Here is a 21,197-nt window from a genome sequence, read left to right as displayed (position 1 = left end):
AGACTGATTTGCGGTCAGATCTCACTAGGGAAGACCTCACAGCAGGGGATGCTACATCAGTCTCCAATATTGGTAAACACCTGATCCAGAATTTGGGCACCTCTTGTGAGGGTGTCAACCAGCTGGTGCAGGGCATTGCAGTTAACAAAGTCAAGGAACCTTTGGGCAAGTGAGTTTGAGCAGTCAATGGACGGGTAGTTAAAATCACCCAAAACCGTGGTGTTTGGATGTATCTTGATAAACTCAAGAAGATTCAAGAAGGCAGAGTGGGTATCCTGATTCATGGATTGGCCCTGTAGCTGGCAATGGCTTGAGTAAGTGTCCTACCAAGAGTTAATTGCACCTGAAGTATTTCCAGGGAATCATACTACTTAACCATTCGGGAGGTGTATTTATCTTTAATGAATACTGATGCACTGCCTCCTTTAGTTTTCATGCCTCCAGTTTGTGGTCTGAACATGTGAAAGGAGGTGTAACCCAGTATGAATCATTATGTATGACTGGGGTGCTCTCCACAACCTTAAACCATGTCTTCATTATTGCACAAATGTCTGTGACTTCCAAGGTGAGGACTGCTTCCATTGAGTGCAGTTTCATGTTAAGACTCCAAGCATTTAGCAGCATAACCTTGAGGTTGTTTTTACATAGAATTTTTACATTGGGAATTTTGTCCTTGTAACACTGCCTAAAAAAGGGACTATGGGGTGGTAGGAGCCTTTGCCAGTAGCCGAAAACCCAGTGGTGACAGATGAAGACCATCTCTGGAAAGCATCAAGGTCTGTCGATCATGTCATCCCAGGCTGACAGATACTGGATACCCTTAGAATGACACTAGAAACTAAGCCAATTACTGAAGTCAATAATTTTCTGTTTATTAAGGCGTCATCCTGGGTGAAGGTAAAATGTTGCTTAAAGCTAGGGACATACCTGCATGAGACATATAGTCCATGAGCTGAGTCATGTCTCTCTTCATATAGTCAAGAGAGGTATGTCTCAAGTCATTCACACCAACATGGACTATGATGGAGTCATAACAGTACCTGTTGTTGAGAGACTTGAGTGAATGTGTGATGTGGCAGATGCTGGCACTTGACAGACAGTGACAGACAGCTGACTGTGACCTTTCCTTATCCAGCCTGGGGAGAGGGACATCTGTGTGTCTCACAATGGAGTCACATGTGACTAATATGTTTAGTTTTGTGTCTTGCCTTGTGGGCATGACAGGTGAGACACTGGTGTGGGAGCTATTATGTGTATTATGTTCTGCAAAGGACGTATTATGTGTAGGGTGCTTGTGTTTGTGTTTGGGAGGTCTTTGGTGTTTAGAAACATTTCTGGTGAGGGCCTCCACATATGTAGGTATGCGTGTTATGGGTTTGAGTGGAGTAGGAGGTGAGGTGTGCATCCTGACAACCCACTTAGTGTCAGATATACTGAATGGTGTGTGATAGTGATGGATTCAAGGTTCTTAGTATAGATGCATCTCTCACTTGTTGAGATTGTGTGGACTAGGAGTAGAGGGTTGTCAGTGTACATGAGGCAGTTGCTACACTGCCTCAGGATGCCATGTCGACCAAGCTGGCTGGAGAAACTGTTGGAAATTGTCCATCCATAGCGTTAGGTAAATGTATATGGTCAGAAACAGGAAGAGGTCAGGAAAAGAGGTCGCACTTAGGAATTGCTAGTGGGTGGGAGGTGTGTTGGTACCTCAGACGCTAGGCTTAATGTTCCACTTGACAGTAGAACAGGGCTGCAAAAAACCTCTGGAGGACCACAAGCAAAGTGTTAAGGGAAAATTTAACAAGCAAAACATTTGTGTCTATAACCACCAGCGGTAACCACCACTGCATGGCAGTGCACTATGGTGCACTATGTGCAAAGAAGAGCAAATGTGGGGCTTAAATGAAACATGAAATAACCCTTTTAACTCAAACTAGCCAATAAGTACACTCTCTCTGTGCTCTAGTACAATCATCCTCAATTAGATGGGACCTAGACAGCACTGTCCTTCCACCAGGGTTGAATTAGATACTCAGAAGTTACAAAACAGACCTAGGAACAGAAAACCTGGATCTGGGCTATGCTACAGCTGAACTAGTACAGTGTATGGTAAAATGTGTCAAAAACAGTTCAGACAATTCAAACAGACAGTGGAATGCAAATACAAATCAAAAGTGCAATATAAGAGCAAAACAGACAATTATAGTTAGTTGGAAGTAATGGATGCCTCATATCTTTCAGTATCTCAATGAAGAGATGGGTTTAGTGCTCAAGTGATGCCAAACAGTCTAGATTCAGCAAGTCTGAATCTATCCCATGCTATAAAATGCAGAAGTACTAGAAATTCAAAGTGTAGAAAATTACAATCACAATAGCAAAAACAGTTTAAATTAAACAGCAATTCCGTAGAATAATGTTCTCAAAGTGCAACTTAAGCTTTAAAAATACTTACTTTTCAGCAGATTTCAATAAATGCCTTGGATTTAGTTCTGATTCACTCCAGATCTCTGGTTAAAGTCACCAATCACTGAGCAGCTCTGGTAAACTGAGTGCAAACCCATGCAAACACGACATTTAAATACAAGTGAAGTTAAACGATTTCCAACACAGTAGCCAAAGGGAAAGCCCAAGACGGAGCCTTATTCCAGTAATCCCCAACTCAGATGAGTCCTTGGCTGCACACTTCTGCAACAAGAGTGCAGGGGGCCTTTTTAATGTAAGATTGGTTTCAGTGTTCAAATGATGCTAAACAGTCTAGATTCAGCAAGCCTAAATCTAGCCAATACTACAAAATGCAGAAGTACTAGAAATTCAAAGTGCAGAAAATCACAGTCACAACAGCAAAAAAAAAAAAAACAGTTTAAATAAAGCAAAAACTCAGTAGAATTCTCCCACAAGAGTGTAGACTACAAACCTTCCGAGTGTGAAATAACTGATCTGAAACCCAAGTGCTTAAACTAGAATAAAAACACTTAGAATAACAGGCACAATAAGCCTTCACCAGCAATTCCCAGCTTAGAAGGGTGTAGGTCAATTTCTCCTGCCACAAGAGTCTAAACAAAAAACTTCCTAAAGTAAAATAACTGCTTTGAAGTCCAAGTGCTTAAACCAGAACTAAGACACTTTCAAAATAACAGACACAATAAGTCTTCAACCAGCAATTTCTAGCTTCAAAGGATGTAGACTGTACTCTCCTGCCACAAGACTTTAGACTACAAATCCTCCTAATGTAAAATAACTGGTTTGAAACCCATGTGCTTTAACAGGAACAAGGACACTTAGAACAACAGGCACAATAAGCCTTCAACCAACAATTCCCAGATCAGAAGGGCAGAGGCTGCCCTCTCCTCCCACAAATGTGTAGAGCACAAACCTTCTTAAGGTAAAATACCTGGCCTAAAGCCCAAGTGGTTAAACCAAAACCAAGAAGCTTAGAATAACAGTTACAATTTAATCAGGCCACTAGCAAGCGGTAATAAATGCAACAGAATAAATACAATGGAACACTTTTAAGAACAAGTAACAGAGTAAGAGGATGGCATAATGGTTAAGGTGTTTGCCTTACAAACACAAGGTGCAAGGTTTGATTCTGGGGTAATTGACTAGGCTTAAAATGGGCCACAAGGGCAGTTAGCCTAGCACTAATCTATGAACCTAATCTATGAACCTATAAGATGCAAAATAAAGTAATACAGTAGGAAGAAACACAAACATAGTAAAAGTTGAATAAAGTGCATTTTTAAAATTACTTACACATCATATATACACACATACACACACACTTTCTAACTCATACAGAAAAGAATGGAACAGCTATTTTAAATTACACACGCACACACACACACACACACACACACACACACGCACGCACGCACGCACGCACATGCACACACACACACACACACACAAACACACACACACACACTTATACTTTCTTTCTCAATGGAACAGCCAGTTTAAATGCTTAGAAGTGTGGGATGTGTTTACACCCAAGTTGGCATGTGTGTGTGTGTGTGTGTGTGTGTGTGTGTGTGTGTGTGTGTGCAATGCACCCATGGTCCTCCTAAAAGGAGAAGATGCTCCCACCACAGTGTTGAAAAGTACTTTTTATTAATTAACTAAAATGTTAATGTGAAAGTCCCCTGGATAGTAAGGCCCCCAAGCAAGGGGGCTCTGGGTGATTGTTTAGGTCACCTAGTGCCGAAGTGGCTCTGGTCAGGAAAGAAAAATTGAGTGAAGAAAGGAGGTGTAAGGTACGAATAAGTACTTGCTCATTTTTAGGGATATAATTTATCCTGGGGTTGTGCAAGAAGAGAGTAGATTTTGTCTAGAAAGTCTATTAGAATGGTTTTAATGGACTGAAGAGAAGGTATTCATCTGATAGATACAGGTAGGAATTCTAGGCCTTAATGACATGGTACAAGTACTCCTTTGTTCTTTCTTTACTTAATTTTCCTCTTTAAGGAAGAAGATCTGTAATACGGAAAGTAAACATAACTTTCAGGACACTACCAAACTATTAATACCATAGATGATAACACAAATTCACTTTTTCTATACTTTGCCAAGCTTAAATGGATGAGGTGCTATATGGTTAAGTTTGACTCAAGAAAGCTGATCTCCTCAATCACTGTTTTCGATATGAAATCACTACTGATGCATTTTCTATCATTATTAGTGTAGTCTCTAAGGATATAGTAGCAGTGATTCCTTTGTTCTAAGAGATTTATTCCTTTTTTATGTTTGTGCATCCATGGAATTAGTATACGTAATCTCATGAGGTGTGGAGGCTTAAGCCCATATTGTGTGTGAAGGAGGGCTTGTTCCCTGCAAAAAATGCTTTATTTATTTGTTTGTGTGTTTCCCACCTATATGAAGGTAAACCCACTCATTTTCACACAGTTGTAACCTTGACAAAATGCAACTTGGATCGTTATAGAGGTGTCAACAAATGGATAGGCCTAACCATAGATCAAATGCAGTCTGTAGCACATGGTCTGGCAACTTTGATTTATTTGTGCACTGAACAGAAAACATTATAGGAGTTTATCTCTAAGTATATTGTGCAATTTTCTTTCAAAGTAGCTACAAACAAACAGACAGTCAAACAAACTTATCTGTTTAACCCAGGTAAAAAAATCAGATGTGATCTTGATAGTTTTGCTGTAATACATAGCTTATTGCATGGATAGGAAACTATTTTGGCTCTTGTAATGACAAATATTGAAGCAGAGCTGCATTTTGTAGGAATGTGTTGGCACTGCAAACATATATATTAATGTAAAGTAATGAATGACTCCAGATATTATAATATTTGTAGAACTCTTTGAAAAAAGATATAGAGATATTAAACCATATCAGTACAAGCACATTATATGCTTAATTATAATAATAAATAGCTGAAAAAGCAATAAGAAAATGTTAAGTCCTGACTAATTAATATTCTACATGATCATTTATGTAGAAAAGAACATTTATGGGAGGGAAATATGCATGATAATCCATAAATATAGTGGCATAACTTTAAATGTATCAGTGATTTTATTTATTATTCTTTGTTTGGTACCATTTTCAAGGACTTTAGCACATTAGCAAATACATAACTGATATCCAAGAGATTTACTTCCATTTTAATTACAGCCTGCAATATCAAGCATCTATATTGACTGAACATTAACGGCTTTTTCCGGAAGTAGGTTTGTTTGTTAACTACATGTGTGAGCTGACCAAAAGTCCCTTTTCAAATTAATTAAAGTATTACATTAAAAGTATTTCTGATCACTGGACTTAGATACACTACTATATACAAAAGGAATGAATTATTAAAAAAAATATGATTTTTGCAAATATGCTAAAGCAATGGAAACCTGTAGAGATGTACAACTACTGATCGGGTGAACAAAGGACTACATTAGTGAGAGGGGAAACTACCCTGGCAAATGGGCAGAATTGGCCTGTAGTAGGTGATGTGAGAATAGCCATTGAGCAATGTCTGGATGGTAGTGAGTGATGTCAGGATAGTTAGTAGGTAATATCAAAATGACTAGTTGGTGATTTCTGGATGGTTAGTTGATGATGTAAGGACAGCTAGTGCGTGAAGTCAGAATGGTTAGTGGGGGATATTAGTATAGTTAGTGGGTGATTTGCTCATCATCTGTTAGCAGAATCTATATTTCTATAAGGTTGAGAAGAGATATGCCTACTGCATGTAATCTTAGTCCACATTTGGAATTATAATTGCCATCACACTGTTTGCTTTTGAGAAGTTAAGACTTAATGATAAAAGAACTGAATTAATGATAAAAGAATTGAATATTGTAATATCTCACAAGCAAATTGTTAATGTCTTGAGAGGGGTTAGTCTGCTAATAAATGAATAATTTATTAAAAAAGTTAAGATACATGCTTGTATATAGAGGTGTCTGTTTTATGCCTTGTATAATAATTAAATAATACAATATATTAAAATTAAATAATGGATTATCTTAACTTTGCAAAAGAGACAATAAATATTACGAAATACGAAACACAAAATAAAGAACAAATATATTTTCTTGTCAATGGAAGTCATTAGGGTCTTTTAAACTACGCCACAGAACAAATATGAAAACATTGATTTTGTTGTAAAAAAATTGTCGCATATCAAATTAACTTAAAGCAGTTTTTGATATGTTTGGAGACATTAAAAGATTACTTATAAAACTAGAAAAGTGATTAAAAATTGATTTTAGTTTAAACTTTGATAGCACCATCAGTCTGAATTACATGACCACGTTCTTTATGACCTGCATATGATACAAAAGGCTATATTTAAGTTATATAGTTAATCATTTGTTTTATCTACTAAACCTACCTGCCAGGGGTCAAAGTGGTGCATGTCATGGCATGATCCATTTTCCAGGATGCCATAACCTGGAGAACATGAAAACATGTCATGCAAAGCCTCTGCAGCTGCAAATACCGCTTGGTAAACTTTGTATGGCATTGTTAGGGAAGAGATGTCTGTGAAGGGGTTACTCAGTTCTTTTAGGTTTTCATTCCCAGAACAAAACGGTGTTTCTTCATTTACTGTGTTTCTTGCAGGCTGACTCAAATTATGTTGCCATAATTTACAACTAAAAGCTGCTTTCCAAAACTCCTTCACAAATATGTCATTTGGAGTTTTAAAAGGATTAACATTTAGAAGATGTTCTTTAAAGTTAGGCATTTCACCTTTCTGGTATGCAAATCCAATGGTGCCATTTAATGTTTTAATAATATTATTATTGGAAAAGATGGGAGAGTGAAACCAACCATCTGAAGCAAGCCATATTTTGTTAGTAATGTTATGCTTGGATATAACTTCCAAAACAGGATTCATACCTTCATCAATTGAGAAGGCCAGAATGACATTTGCAGATGATCCCTTGATAACATCAATAATTCTCTGGATCTTTCTCTCACTGTAAGCCACAGGAATCGATTCAAAAAATGCAATACAGGCTTCAGACTTAAGGAGTTCTTCTTTAACTGTTTGACTGCCTTGTTGTCCATAGTCACTTTCCTCTACCAGGATTCCAACCCAGGTCCAACCAAAATATATCATCAGACGAGCTATGCCAATAGATTGGAATTTGTCATTAGGAGCAGTGCGGAAGAATGAAGGGAATTGCTTCCTGTTGCTCAGCAGTGCCACTGTTGAACCATAACTAATCTAGAAGAAAAAATATTTTTGAAACGTATGAAAGTAAGTACAACGCATCTGCTACAACAACCTGAATATTTATAACTGTTATGGGATTTATATTATCACTACAAACTGTGTTGAGGGACTAGATAGCAGAATTTGTTCTCACTGACAGTGTTATCAAGGAGAACTGTAGATGGCAGAATTGCAGGACAAATACAGGAGAGCAGGAAATGCCACTCTTTTTCAGTAAAATTGCCAGGAAAAGCTTAAGGAGGTGAAAATGTGGAATTTGATTTAGCCCTTACTGTTACAGGACCCCCCTCCCTACTTTTGTGCTGCAGCTTACTGGAAAATCAACAACTTCCAAATGAGTCAGTAGTGGTACTATTTAAGCAGTCTCAATCTTGTAGTGTTTAATGTGAAATGGTCATATTCTAAAGCATCTTTATTTTACAGTTAACTCCATTCGCAGTTATACTTCCAATGTTAAAGCTGCAAGTGATTTTGCAAACATGAAGATTATAGTGTGTTGTCTAACTTGTTTGACTATTTTAGCTCGCCTGTTTACTCAGGATTTCTTTATAACCACAATCACAAATGATGTCATCATAGGTAATAGGCAATGATTTATATGTAGCATCAAAGCATTATGGGTAAGTAAACAACTTACTAGTTTAAAAGTACAGCTTTTGATTTAGATTGTGGCTTTGCTATTTCATTATCAAGTAGGAGACCTCCAGATACTGGATCCATCCCAGTTGGGCTTTGTCAAAGAAGGTCATGTTTATTGAGTCTTGTGGACTTGTTTGAAAAGGTCATTAATACCTACCTAGATCTGGCTAAAGCATTTGATACAATACCCACTTGGGCATTGTCTACAAACTTATGGAACTAGGTATAACCCACTTTATAACATTCTGAATAGCTAGCTGGCTCACTGATAGGACCCAGGAGGTTAGAATTTGTGAGGTTACCTCCACAAAGAGGCCTGTAACCAGTGGAGTCTCCCACATTCTGCTGGGCCCACTCCTCTTTGGCATCTATTTCTTGGATGTTAAAGCCAATGTCAAAGGCATTTGGTTGACCTAGTTTGCAGATGATTACAAACTGGCAACAGTAACTGAATCCAAGATAAGAACACCCTTCAGGAAAGTCTAATGCAGACAAAGATTTGGTGCCAAAGCCTTGGCTTAAAACTGATACAAAAAAAAATGCATTATAGTATCGTTTGGTAAGTCTACCACATCAGGTAACTACATCATCAATAAAACACCCTTAAAATTTGATTCAGTAGTCAGGGATCTGGAAACTCATGTAGTGAGCAAACTAGACTTGACTAGCATCAGTCCAAGGTAGTAAGTAAAAGTAAATTCTTCTATGTTGCTAAACTTATAAGCAAGGGCATGGCATCTAGGTCCAGAGGGGTCATTATACCACTGTACTCAGGCAGCAACAGACCCACACATGCAGCAACTGGAATGTCCCCAAAGGTTCCTTACAAAAATAATACAGGGAGCAAACACAATGTACTACGCTGATCACCTCAAAGCCCTGTCTGTTTACTCAGTATCATACAGACTTCTGAGAGGTGATCTTTGCCTGGCATACAGGACATCCCTAGACCCAATTTTGATGAACCTTTTGCATATCTGCAAAACAAAAACATCATAACTACTAGATTAAAAGATCTAAATAATTTTGCTTGCTACATAGATAGGAAATGTTGGAGAAACAGTTATGTTTCTCAGAGAATTCCCATTCTTTGGAACAGGCTCCCCATCCATGTAAAGTAGAGTTCTTCCCTACCTCTTTTAAGTGCAACTTGGACCATTGGATGAATAATTGGAAAGTCAGCACTGGTCTGGCATGTATGTCAGCAAATCACCACTTATATAAATCAAATTTGTGGGTCACATTTGGGTTCCATGGCTAAGCTTATAAAGACCTCAGTTGTCGTTAGCCTAGTATACAGCTATGAACCTATGAAGTGATCATTTTTAGTGTGAACTGTACAAAGTAGACATATAGTGCCAGCAACACTTTTGTTCAGGAGACTTAAGCTTTTATGTGAAGTAAAGAACTTCCTTCTAAGTACTTTTTTATATAAGTATTTAAAAAAAAGATGAGAAATGTATTCCTATTTGCATAATTAATGATATAAACAACACTCAGTGGGATATTCATAAACAATTAGTGGTGGCATGAAGAGAGAGGTTATAAAGTTGCATTTGTATTACTATATCTGTGAACCATCATGGGTTCTATGGTTGATAATGTGCACCATTGAACATGAAAGATCACTTCTCATGAAATGCTGGCATCAATCACATGTGTGCCTGATGTGGGAATTATGGAATCTGCCTTATAATGTTAAAGGTAATGCTGTATATGCTTTAGAGCTATGGCTGATGACCCCCATTGGCAGCTCCTAGAGAAGCAGAGTCTGTACAACAGACACAAAACATTATTTAAAATGTGCTCAGAGTATTGAAATCTCAATGCCTGGAAGCAGCTAGTGGTGCACTGCAATGTACTCCCAAGATATGCAGTAAGCAATTTGTGTCATTCTAAAAAAGCATCACACAATGTAAACAGTTACAGCAATTAGAGACTATAACAGTGGTTGTCTTTGGTGTGCCCCAGCAGAGGAGGACTGGGTGAGGAGTAAGGGATGTAGCATTTTCATTTTGTCTTTAGCTATGGTGTCCTAAACGATTTATTCATGAGGAGAATATGGACAATTTAGAATTTAGAAAAGGGCAAAAGAAGACAAAGAAGAAAGCAGGCGACATTCTTAGAGGAGGAAGTACTCAGAAGAAAAAGAAAGGCATGGAATACCTAAGTCCAATCATGTGTAAGAAAATGCACATTGCGTAATATTCAGAACTGGGTTGATATATTAAGACAACAAATGCCCAATCTTAAAATATTAGCTGGAGGAAAGATATTCTTAATGTAAAATCAGTATCCGTTATCACAGGAAATCTGTGTGTACTCTTTGTCAGCTGGAACTACATAATTTCAGGAAGTATTACAATCTCATCATGAAGAAAAAAACATGTATGTGGTTTTTCAAATGGTAATGATAAAATGTAAGTACAGAGTCAGCTACAAGTTTAAAGAAAGTGGTTCTAATTTGCTGTAGACACCCAAAAATGACAGTTATGCAAAGGTAAAGTTGTTGACTTCAGAAAAGTATATTTCACAAAGTAAGGCAGTGCATTAAAAATAAGCTTTAAGACAGTACTATGTCTGTGACAGAGTCATGGAAGCAGAAGTGAATTGAAAGGAATACTGCTGCATTTAAAAAACAATGAAACAGGTAGTTGCAGATAAAGTAGATCTGCATTATTGCAAAGTGTGACAGTCAAAAGACTGAGTGAAAAAGAATATTGGGCCAGATTCATTAACACCTGCACTGAGTGTACATGATTTGTATTCAAGAGCATCCCTACCACATTTTTTTGTGCTTTCTAGTAACTCAGAAAGATTACATTGTGTATATGTAATCTACATTTTGTGGTAACCTTTATGAATCCCCCTCAATATTTAAGGATGCAAGAAAATCAGTAGGAACACTAAAATTAGGAGGAAGAAGGTGTGAATTATGCTTGTGTTGTTTGTTTACTCAGAATGGTGTACACTTAGTGCAGGTGTTAATGCATCCCAGGGTAGGTTATTCTGTGTGTTGCAAATATGAGGCTGCAGTGCCAGAAAATTCCGTTCAGGCTACATCAGGCTTGGACTTAATGTGTATAACTGAAATGAGTGTAAGAACACAGGTGCCTTTGTCAAGGGGTGAAGGGGTGAATCCATCCTGCAAAATTTCTTTAGATAATGTTGCAGTGAGCATTTACTATTACTAATGTTAGTGACACACACTGTTTTTTTGTTTGTAGTTTTGAGTGTAGCATCTTCTTTACTGAAGTTCTGTCATGCATCTGGTAAAATAAATAAAAATAAAACTCTTGACAAGAATGCTTAGTAAAATTGATTAATGATAAGGACACAATATTCCAAAATGTAATGAAATGATTAATAAACAAGAAAAAGTTAAAAAGAAAGAAGCAAGATAGGCAATTATACATAAAAATATATCTTTAAGGAAAACATTACAAAATCATGTTACTAGTGAAAACAACTTGTAGCATAATGTAATGATAATGATATTTTAAGTTGGGTGAACTGACTGATCAGGATAAAGCAAATATCTTTTTTCATGCTTTGGTTATACTACAAAGATGCTTTGAAGAAACATCTATTATACATTTCTAGAATGAAAGTACTAAAAGTATGTAGGGATGTATTCATAAACAGTTAGCAAAGTAACATGATTATATATGTGACAAATACTGTGGTACATATGATATGCATGTGACTACCTAATGACATGTAAATGAGTGTCATCATGCTAAAGAGTCTCATCACATTTGCAAATGATGAAATCAAACATGGTGGTGTGATGCAGAGAAGTGTACCTTTAATGGGAAGACCCATGGCATGCATATAGTATGAACATCATGATTTCTTGGTGTACAGGAGCTTGACTTGTACTATGATGTTTGGAGTGGCAACAGCAATATTAGCTGAACAACATGTGTTAGAGACATCATTCAGAGACATCATCTGTGATTTTGCATAATGTAACGCTCTGCATCATAGATGGGTCTGCCAGTCATTGTCTTACTATCACCTCCATGCCCAGTACATTGTTGACTGCTTCTGTGTGGGCATATACCATATGGGAGTTAGTAGATATTTTCTGCTCATGTGTGGAAATAGGGGGAATTCATAAACAGCCTATACCAGTAGACATGAATGTTTGCATTGCATTAACCTTCCGTGATATGGAGACCTTTCAGCATCCAACAGGGGACATGTTAAGAGTACTGTAAGCATCAGCCTTGTGGATCCCACATCAGGTTCTTGATGTTATTCTGCGGCATGTGGAGGAGTATATATACATACATACATACAAATATTTCAAGTATGAACATTAATGCCCTTTTAACTTGACAATATACCAAAACACTTGTTCCCATAATAAGTGTCCAGGCTGTTCTTAAAATACCTAAACTAGTACTTGCTTTAATGCAATTTGGTAGTCTGTACATGCATCAGTTACTCTGTCAGAGAACCAATTAGAACACTTCTCATTCTTATAGAATCTTCTACATAGGTTATCTGATGATTCCTTAGTACTTTTTGATAACCCCAAACATTCACAGAGGTAGTTGTCACTAAATTCCCCGTATACTTGAACAAGATCTCCTCTTAGAGGTCTGTAAGAGACAATGTATAAGTTCAGATATTTTAGTCTTTCATAGTAACTTAAAATTTCACATCAATTAATGCCCTTGGTATATTCCACTGTACTCTTTCTAGTTTATTCATGCTTGTTTTCTTATAGGGTTTCCATATTGTTTTTCCATACTCAAGTTTGGGTCTAATTTAACTAACAAACAATGACTTCATCATTTTTGATTTCCTAGACATTATAAGTCTTTTTATACAACCTATAGTTTTACAACTATCATTAACCAATTGGTTGATATGATTAGAGAAACTCATAGCTGAATCTACCCATATACCCAGGTCCTTAAATGTATGGTTTCCATGCACACCAGCAGAGAGAAGCATCACAATTCAGGATTTCTACAATGTAGTCCATTTTCCTGAAGTTCTGCGAGGCACTAATTGCACACACATTGCCATCAAGGTCCCACCTGCTCCCCATAGCATGTGCTATATCAGTCAGAAGGGCTTTAATTTTCAGGAGGTGCGCAATACTGAGGGTATTATAAACAGTGTGTCTGTGTTCCATACATGCAGTGCTAATGATTGCTGCATCTGGCACATGTGCAGCCTCTACTAATGCTTCATGCAAAGGAAGTTCCCCAGGGTCACCTAGGTAGTAGGTGCACACACAGACAGCTACACAGACTAGAATATGCTGATTTCTGCAGCAGGCTGCTCATAATGGAGACCATTTATGTGTGATGCTGGTGATGCAGGACATGCTTTGGATCTTTGTCTGATGACCCCATCCAAGACCTACAGTTAATCTGAGCTATTGTATAAGACCATGTATTCATACACATGTAACTTTGCCAAATGTGTGTTTGAATGTCTGAAGGCATGCTCTCCCTGTATGGATACAATTGAGTGTGCACTGCAGTATGCAGTATTTCATTGTAGCATCTGGCATATTTACATGTACTAACTCAGAAAGGTCAGAGAGTATGTTGGCAGATGGTCACTTTAAGGATACTAAGTGGCAAAAAGGCAAGGAGGATAGAGTTAATGAAAGAAGGTCTCATGCCCTGATATAGGGCAGATTCATAACCTTTGGCTTTGAAGAGGGTCTTGCGAGGATCTAGAATGAGTTATTTATACCAGAAGGAAGAAGGAAGACAATCCAGAGGGTATCCCAGAAAAAAGGGCAGCTCAACCATTTAGAGTAGAAGCCAACTGGCTTTATCCTTCCTTGTGTGGAAGAAAAATTATTTTGTTGTTTCCCTATCTCTGGAAATGCAAAGAGAGGCACTATATTATTGTAAGGTCTGTGTAAGTACTGTTCACTTGTTTTGCCAGTTACTATGTCACTACTCAGTCTATAAGGGAATATTGCATTTGAAAGTAAATATATATTATTTTTGACTTAAAGTTAAACCGGGAAAAGCCTGCAGAGCAATAACCTTAGAAGAGAACTTGTTTTGACTGCTGGCTAAAAAGATTGGTGTGAGTTGTGGTTTCCTAGTTAAAAGAATAAATTACTGCTGTTGGGAGAAACCAAGTGCCTAACTGTCAAGTGATTCCTTGTTACTTCAGTGGCAGTGACATCTGCATGGAATGGGGTGGGGGGGTCCTATGTTCAGCCCCTGCACAATTATCTGTGTTTTCCTTTCCTAGAAAGTTATTTAGTCATTTTTTTTAGAAAGAAGCTGCAATAGTAGTAAATGCCAGGTAATAGAGTTAGCCATAAAATAATACTTTAATTTATTTATATTGCCATATATAAATACATCTGTATATTTGCAGCTTTTTTCTTTCTGTGACATCTCAAATACATTTTCTTCAGTGATATTTTTGGTAATGCCTTTGCTACAATAATTGCTTTTAGACTTTTCATCTTACAGTACTTCAGCGTGATAGAAGCTTAGCAAAGGAAGATAATAATGAAGGAACAACATTTCATATTTTTTAATTTTTTTAATTGAAATTTTAATTGAGACAATTATATTGTAATTACCAACAATTAAATGCAAATGAAATAGTATAATAATATATAAACATGAAATATTTCATATGTCATTAAATAAATATTAAAAGAATTAAATATGGCCATATCAAATAATGCAAGTCACAACTTTACATTAAGATAAAAATCAGTAAAATATAAAAATAAAAATAAAATATTTTTGCAAATAACTAAGAAAGTGAGCTATTTACTCTGAAAGAACAAGTTGCAGTTATAAAAGGGTGATGTAGTGGTGTAGTGGTTTACATTGTTGCCTCACAGAAAGGGGTTCTCTGGTTTGATTCTTGGCTGGGGTACCTTCTGTGTGGAATCTGCATGTTCTCACTGTGTTTGTGTGGGTTTCCTCCCACATTGCAAAGGTATGTGTCTAAAGTATTTCTCCCTGGGCCTCTGCTGAAAATTGGCTTGTTCCAAGTTGGACTTTCCTGGTAAACAAATGTTGAATAAAACAAATAATAATCAAAAATTCTCAACATCCATCTTATAACATCAAGTGAAGCATCATTAATATAGTTATACAACAGCATTACTAATTCTAGCTAACATTTAATATATTGTGCTATTACTGTGATTAATACTATTTTTTATATGGTATTGTTATTAAATTACCTAATTATTAAAAGCTGGAAGAGCAGATATTTCCTAGTTTCTAATTAGTGTATTTCTTTCTATCTCTAATAGACAACACAAATACAGTATCTGATCTGATTTTATGCATGAAGGGATTAGTATATTGAATAAAACCACTTTTTGATATTCAAAACCTATCTTGACAAAGTCATTGTGAAATGATTTAAAAATACTAAATTATTTTAAGGTATGATGATAAAACATGTGTTGTCAATCTACTTTACTATTTCTACTACATCTCCAATGCATAATATTACCTTTTATCAATGTTCTTCAGGTCTATATGGGGTATAACATGTTCTGTGAATTCTGTGACTGTGTTAATTCCCATGTAACGATTCTCCAAAAAAGGGAGATGAAGAGATATTATTTACTGACTTCAAGATTAAAGCTGGATACTTGCATGAAAAAGTTAGGGACATCCTAATATAACACTTTTGAACAGTAACTGTATATTTAGATAGTATCTAATGTAAGTTAAATAAATGAGATCTTTAAGTGAAACTGTACTCAGAACTGAAGTAATGTACTTCAAAAATTTAGGGTAACTCTGAGATTGAACATTGGGAATACTTTGTACTTTTTATGTGATAAAATTCTTAGGTATTGAGCATTCAACCATTCAACCCAATTTAGATTATAATTTCCTGCATTAATCTGTAAACATTATGGAGACAAGCTTGCATGATAAAAATCTAAAAGGAAAAATTATTTTTGCTGGATGCCAACATTTTACAATAATTGCCTTCATCAATAAATGCAATAGTGCTAAACAATGGAAAATATTGACACTATATAATATTTTAAAATAAATGTTTACAAATATATTTTAAGTTTTTAGAGTACTATTAAGTATTTAGAATTCATCAGGTCTTTTATAGATTCTTGGAAATAATTAGCTATAATATTGTTAGAGGGTATATTTACAAGTTTTCTGAAATTTGAAATGTATTATTCTTAGAGAAAACTATATATAGTTGCATCCATTTTGTTGCATGCAGAGCTATACAGTACAAGTTTGCAAACTCTGAAGTAACCATAGCCCAACTAAAAATCAACAATCACAAATCTATTTGCATAGTTGCCCTCTATATCCCCAAGGCAACAACAACATTCCAATACAAGAAAACATCTTATCCTGGTTCTCTTTAACATGAAAAATGAAACCTATATCCTAGGCGACATAAACATTAACTGGTCCACCATCATTTCGCAACCCCCCCTCTCAATCAATCAACCTTTTTAAATTCACACAGATAATCAACTCTCATACCAGGCCAAACAAAAATGGATCCTCTGGCACCATCCTTGAGTGGATTTTAGTATCTCAGCCTAACCTTATCTCAAATTTAGGTACCCTCCCCGATCCTATTACTGACCACCTTCTGTACCAGCCATTGCTGACCGGCACCCTTTTCCATTCCAAAAGCAGCATCACTACATTCAAACCTGTAACCTCTCTAAATTCAACCCACAAACTTTCAATGATTGTCTAAAACTAATCAACTGGACCCACCTAAAAACCCTGCCCCTCAACAATGCAATCAGCTACTTTAACAATACCTTTCTAAACCTACTCAATAGCCATGGTCCACTCAGAACCAAATGGTCAAATCAAAAATCTTACCCTAGCTATCAAAAGAAACCAAACAAATACCATAGCAATAAATTATGCAATACCTTACTTGAATTCAAACAACTCCGCAATACAGTAAAAAACTAATAACTAGAGTCCGTAAATTATAATACACCAAGCTCCAATCTGAGCACTCCACCAATCCAAAAAAGTTCTGGAATACTATCTCCTCTCTCCTTCACCCTGGTAACAAAGATAACCCTTGCGCTAACCTTAACCTCACTGACCTAGAAACAGCCACAATATTTAACTCCTTTTTTTGTGGAGTGTATAACTAAACTAACCACCACTTTCCCACACATCCCTCCAAATTCACCCCCACCCTGCTCCCTCCCTACTGATAACACTCAGCTATCCCCACCTTCAAGCTCAACCCTGTCTCCACAAGCACAATAAAAACTCCTTCTCCAGCTAAAACCATGCTGTACTGCACCAGACAATTTGCCACATGTCTTCCTCAAACTATCTGCTGACAGCATATCCCTGCCAATCTCCATTATTTTAATAAACAGATTAATCCAAAAGTCCTATGTTCATTCAATTTGGAAACATGCATTCATCATCTCACTCTACAAGGGAGGTAAAAACTTTGATACCACCAATTTCTGGCCCATTGCCATTCTTTCACCACTCTCAAAAATCCTAGAAAAGTGTATTCATACTCAACTGATGTTATATATAACGCACAGTAACGTCTTTACCCCCACCCAACATGGTTTCCATCCTGGCCGTAGTACCATCACTGCCCTTCTGTCCTTTCTTAAATCGCTCATCTATGCCCGTGACTCTGGCAAACTCATATCTACCCTATTCCTAGACCTATCCAAAGCTTTTGATAAAAGCTGTAAAGTGGAAATCTTCAACCTCCTCCTTCTTACACACTCCCACTGGCATTCCCCAAGGTTCTGTCCTTGGCCCCCTACTTTTCAACATATTCATCAATATCTTTCACCACACCATCCCCATTACCACACTAATCCAGTATGCAGATGATTCTACAATCATCTGCACTGCTGACCCCCCCCCCCGCTGATCTACTACTAAAAACGCAGTCAGCTTTTACTATAACAGAAACTTGGATGCACAACAACCACCTTGCCCTAAATGCAAACAAAACTAAACTAATGATCTTTTCTCCTTCCAGAATCTCCTTCTTTAATAATACCTCCTTTACTATATTAAGCCAGAACAACACCCCCATTAAAATAGTATCTCACACCAAGTTGCTTGGTGTCACCATTGATGAGCATCTAAAATTCAACATCTATATTCAAACTGCCATCAAAAACTCCAACAAAAATTAGGACTCCTGTACAGACACAATTGCTACCTCAATCCCTCCACTAGAAAGACCTTAGCCTCCTCCTACCATCTCCCCACTCTCATATATGGTGCCCACTGCTCACCAACCTCCAACTTGGCTTACAATCCAATTTAGAATCCTGCTACAATAAAATCAGCAAATTCGCCACCAACTCCAAAATTTCTTCCCATCACTGCCTCTCCCTCCAATCTCTGCAATGGCTAGGACAACCTAACTAAGTAAACCTAGTTAAACTCATCACAGCCCATAAGCTCATCTTCAAACCATCCAACTGTCCCACTCTCTCCAACACCTTAACACCCTATATTCTAAACCGTTCACTCCGATCAGAAAACCAAAACCTCCTACAAATCCACAAACCCTCCTGGCCCCCTGGCTACCTTCTGCTATCATACTCCCTAGCCAAATTATGGAACTCACTCCCCTCCTCCCTTCAAAACACCCCAAACCACGCCAACTTCAAATCTCTCCTACACTCCTACCTATCATCTAAATGGATATGCCCCTGCTCTTCCCCTACATGAGCTCCTGCTCATTCATCTTTCTTTTCCCAGCAGTTACTGTCTCCCCCTTTTGACACCCAAATACTACTCCTCAAATCTGCCAACTACTGCTAGACTGCTTTTGCTACCCTCATTTTCATTAGATCTGAGATTTATATTTATATCTCACGAAATGTTGTAACTGTTTGTTTGAAAATGTATTCTATAAATATTACAGAATGAATGTCCACTGTCACTACAGCTGCTCTGTATATAATGTCATCTCTTCGTACTTGTTAATTGTACTCTCAGCTTATGTTATTTACTCTGTTAGGCATGTTTGTTATTGTTAATGGAGCTTTTCTCCCCAGGCCTCCACTGAAAACGGGCTCTTCTTGGCCCAGTGGACATCCCTTGTCATTAAACTGAAATAAATAAATAAAATAAATAAGTTAATTCTGACAATGGAAGTCACAACATATATTTCTGTGTCTGGAAAATGTATGGCTTCATTCTGCTGTAGTTTAATATGTTTTCATTTTTAAAGTAATTCTATATATATATATGACAGAACCAAAGTAAACTTAAAATCTTATGAATTTGATTAATTTGTAAGTTAGTTACAGTCATGAAAGTAGTCTATATTTTATACATATAATGAGCTTGGACCACTCCTTTTTGTTATTTACTTTTCATATTTCCTAGTAGAGAGCCAAGATCTCTGGCTAACAAAGCTTGCTGGTGATTGCAAACTGGAAGCTGTTATTAAGTTGCCCTATGACACCCAAACACTCTAGAATGAATTCTCCATAGTAAATTCCCTGTGTACTAAAAACAGGCTCAATCTAAATGTTAAAAAGTGCAGTATTTTTTTTTGTTAGCCAGCCCCTCCCCACATCATACTGTCTACATAACACAACTCTACAAAATGAAAATGTAGTTAGGGACCCAAGTTCTTGGGTTGATAGCTCCCTCTGTTTAGAGTATTATGTAACAGTGGTTGTCAGTAAATCCTTTTATTTAGCCCAGCTAATTGCCAAAGGAACGTTATAAAGGTATAAAGAGATAATCACTCCCTTATACTTAACATCAAAGAAGGCAATTATTAAATCTAGCATCCCTTTTCTGATTTATCTCACTAAACATATCAAACAATTAGAAAGATCCCAAGGTTTCCTAACCAAAGGATCATAGGCCTAAAGTCCCTGAGCTACCAGCAGTGGCTGAAATTTCTGTCATTTTATTTAGTGTCTTATACACTTTTGAGGAGAGATCTCTGTCTTGCTTACTGAACCATTAGAGATCTGATTGTTCTGGCCTCCCCCATTTCTCTGCAAGATCAATATTCCCACTATACCTCTTAATCTCTTAGTTTAAGAAATCTGGACAATGTCAAAAATAATGGAGGGACAAAGGACCAAAAATAGGGACATATTTTAAATATTGCTCTTATAAGCTTAGAACGTCGCTAGAATAATATGTTTTGCATTGCCATGCATTTTCTGAAGCCCATGAAGACTGAAAATCAACTGTCTTTCATTATTTAGTGAAATCAATCTGCAATTATTTTCCAAGAAAACACAAATTTTATGAGGAGCAAACCAAAAATATGAGGCAGAAATCTGGGCAGTTGAGAAGTATGATTCCCACTATCAAGTACCAAAATCTTCACCAACAAGTAAGTAAAATGGGGTACAGAAATAATTTTATTACCTGGCACTTCTCAAACCTTAGAAATAAAGTTCCCCTGCATGTTAATCTCTGTAGCTCATTATCATCCTTAAAAATGTAATCCAGTAGTAACTAGTATGGCCCACCTGTAGAAAGGAGGTACAGCTGAAGGTGAGAGTACCAGCAAGGTGTAAATGATTATAAGACTTGGTGGCCTTGGAATATCTATAAATCTATGAATTTAACAACATTCAACAAAGAGAATAATTAATGAATGAATGACTATAATAAAATAACAAACAATAAAACATAGTCCCAGCTGGAATTCAACAACATTCTAAATAAAAGAAAACAAGAATAAAACAGTAATAACAATGTGAAAATGTAAAACTAGTAATAATCTAAAGTCATGTAATGACTACTGCACTAATTAAATAATGCACAAACATTATAGAAAAGTAACAACATGCTAAGGTCGAAATTAATCCACAATGATTTTTGAGGTAGTTAGAAATACAATAAAG

At 36.7% G+C, this 21,197-nt stretch overlaps 1 protein-coding gene across 1 annotated transcript in view; it reads right to left on the bottom strand.

Annotated features, from left to right (window-relative positions):
• Window positions 1–21,197, bottom strand: part of LOC122790549 (extracellular calcium-sensing receptor-like) — a 319,135-nt gene that overhangs the window by 224,735 nt on the left and 73,203 nt on the right. The window contains exon 3 of the mRNA XM_044058097.1: window positions 6,854–7,693. Coding sequence (XP_043914032.1) covers window positions 6,854–7,693 — 840 coding nt within the window. The remainder of the gene's footprint in view (window positions 1–6,853; window positions 7,694–21,197) is intronic.

Source organism: Protopterus annectens, chromosome 16.part0, assembly GCF_019279795.1.
Source record: "Protopterus annectens isolate FY-2018-M chromosome 16.part0, PAN1.0, whole genome shotgun sequence".
Classification (NCBI taxonomy): Eukaryota; Metazoa; Chordata; order Ceratodontiformes; family Protopteridae; genus Protopterus; species Protopterus annectens.
Note: the sequence above shows the minus strand (reverse complement) of the source record. Positions and strands in the feature narration are given on the sequence as shown.